Source organism: Metopolophium dirhodum, chromosome 9, assembly GCF_019925205.1.
Source record: "Metopolophium dirhodum isolate CAU chromosome 9, ASM1992520v1, whole genome shotgun sequence".
Taxonomy (NCBI): Eukaryota; Metazoa; Arthropoda; class Insecta; order Hemiptera; family Aphididae; genus Metopolophium; species Metopolophium dirhodum.
The window spans coordinates 29,642,436-29,644,174 of NC_083568.1; the positions used below are offsets into that span (position 1 = coordinate 29,642,436).

Here is a 1,739-nt window from a genome sequence, read left to right on the forward strand (position 1 = left end):
TATCGCGTGATCGTCGCGGGCGGCCAACTTCACAGACATCGTTTCCACCAAACGTGTGGGTACATTACCCGTTTCGACCAAAAGTGTACCTCACCTTTTTCCACTAAATTACCCATATATTTAGTGGGTGCTCGTTTCCAACAAAACAATTTCCATATCATTAAAAGATGTTATACACCTACAGCAAGTTTAATTTAAAACGTGTACTATAAAATAATGGAAAACGGTATTTTATTATACATTCGAATAAATACGGTTTACCTCTAGTACATCAAAACCAATTAATGTATATTAAACCAGCGGTTCCCAAACTGTGCACCGCGGTGCCCTAGGGGCACCGCGAGCACTTTCTGGGGGCGCCGCGGTCTACGTTTCATAAGTTTAAAATGTATATAAAAACCATATGCCCAATTACTGGGTTTGATATTTATCAGTATAATATTATTACTAGATATGATTTTATGGGTAATAAATTATTACAAATAATTGTTGATTGTTGACTGATTGTACCTTTATTATATTCTAATCATGTCAGACGATGTATTCAATTAACTATTACTTATTAGTCTGTTATTTCAAACTGACAACGAAAATGCACTGAGAGCTTCCTACATGGTGAACTACCGCATTGCTCAAAAAGGTGAAGCTCATACTATTGCTGAAACGCTTATAAAACCATGTCTTATTGATATAGCAACTTGTATGCTTGACGAAAAATTTGGCAAGGCTCTTACGCCGTTAATGGAATTACGAACTGAAGTTCTTTCATTTTTAATGGACCACAACGTTACATTGGGTAAAATCATGAATGATGTAACACGGCTCTGTCAATTTTCATACTTGGCTGATATTTTTAGCAAAATGAACGAGCTCAGCCTTTCCTTACAAGGAAGGACTATGACAATTTTTGATGCCAGCCACAAAGTAAGTGCATTTAAAAGGAAAATTGATTATTGGGCACAGTGTACTACTAAAGGCAAATTTGAATGTTTTCCAATAATGCAAGCCTTTTTGGAAGAAAATGATGAGCAGGCTTCTACTAATATTGTCAACGAGATTATTGAGCACCTCAAACAGCTAAAAAATTCTTTTGAGCAATATTTTCCTGCAGATCGGGAAGTATTGTTGAAAGACCATGAATGGGTACTGAATCCATTCTCAGTTTGTATGAAACCTTCAAGCTTATCTTCAAGTGATTACGAAAGGTTGATCGATTTAACTTCTGACTTAATATTAAAATCTTCCTTCAACAGCAATGCGTATGCCGAATTTTGGTTAAGTTTGAAAGACAAAAGTTATGAAGGTTTAAGCGAGAAAGCGAAAACACTATTTTTACCCTTTGCCACTACTTACTTATGCGAGTCAGGATTTTCGTCATACGCTGCAACTAAAACCAAATACCGCAATCGCCTCAATGTTGAACCTGACCTCCGACTCCAATTATCAAAAATAAAACCTGACATTGCAAAACTGTGCCAAAATAGGCAGCCACATACATCACATTAATTAAAATTAAATTGTAAATATTTTTCATTTGTTATATTTTTATGTAATAATTATAATCATAATAACAATAATTTTTATTTATTTATCTTTTTAAAAATGCATTAATTTATAATTAAATTAGTTGTGTAGCTTAGAATGCTTAGATTGTATTAGGTTTAATAAAATTAATAAAATTGGTTCTCAATGAGTACTTTTTTTGTTCTATCTTTCATGTTATATACAGCAGGGCACCG

The 1,739-nt window shown here is 33.9% G+C and overlaps 1 protein-coding gene across 1 annotated transcript; it reads left to right on the forward strand.

Moving 5' to 3' along the window:
* Positions 1–961: 961 nt before the first annotated feature.
* On the forward strand, positions 962–1,506 carry LOC132953006 (zinc finger BED domain-containing protein 5-like). Its single transcript, XM_061025543.1, has one exon. The coding sequence runs from the start codon at positions 1,000–1,002 to the stop codon at positions 1,504–1,506; it is 507 nt and encodes a 168-aa protein (XP_060881526.1). The 5' UTR covers positions 962–999.
* Positions 1,507–1,739: the final 233 nt, after the last annotated feature.

Bases quoted from the DNA above. Each gene is read 5' to 3' on its own strand.
- LOC132953006 (XM_061025543.1), top strand. From the start codon at position 1,000: ATGCAAGCCTTTTTGGAAGAAAATGATGAGCAGGCTTCTACTAATATT.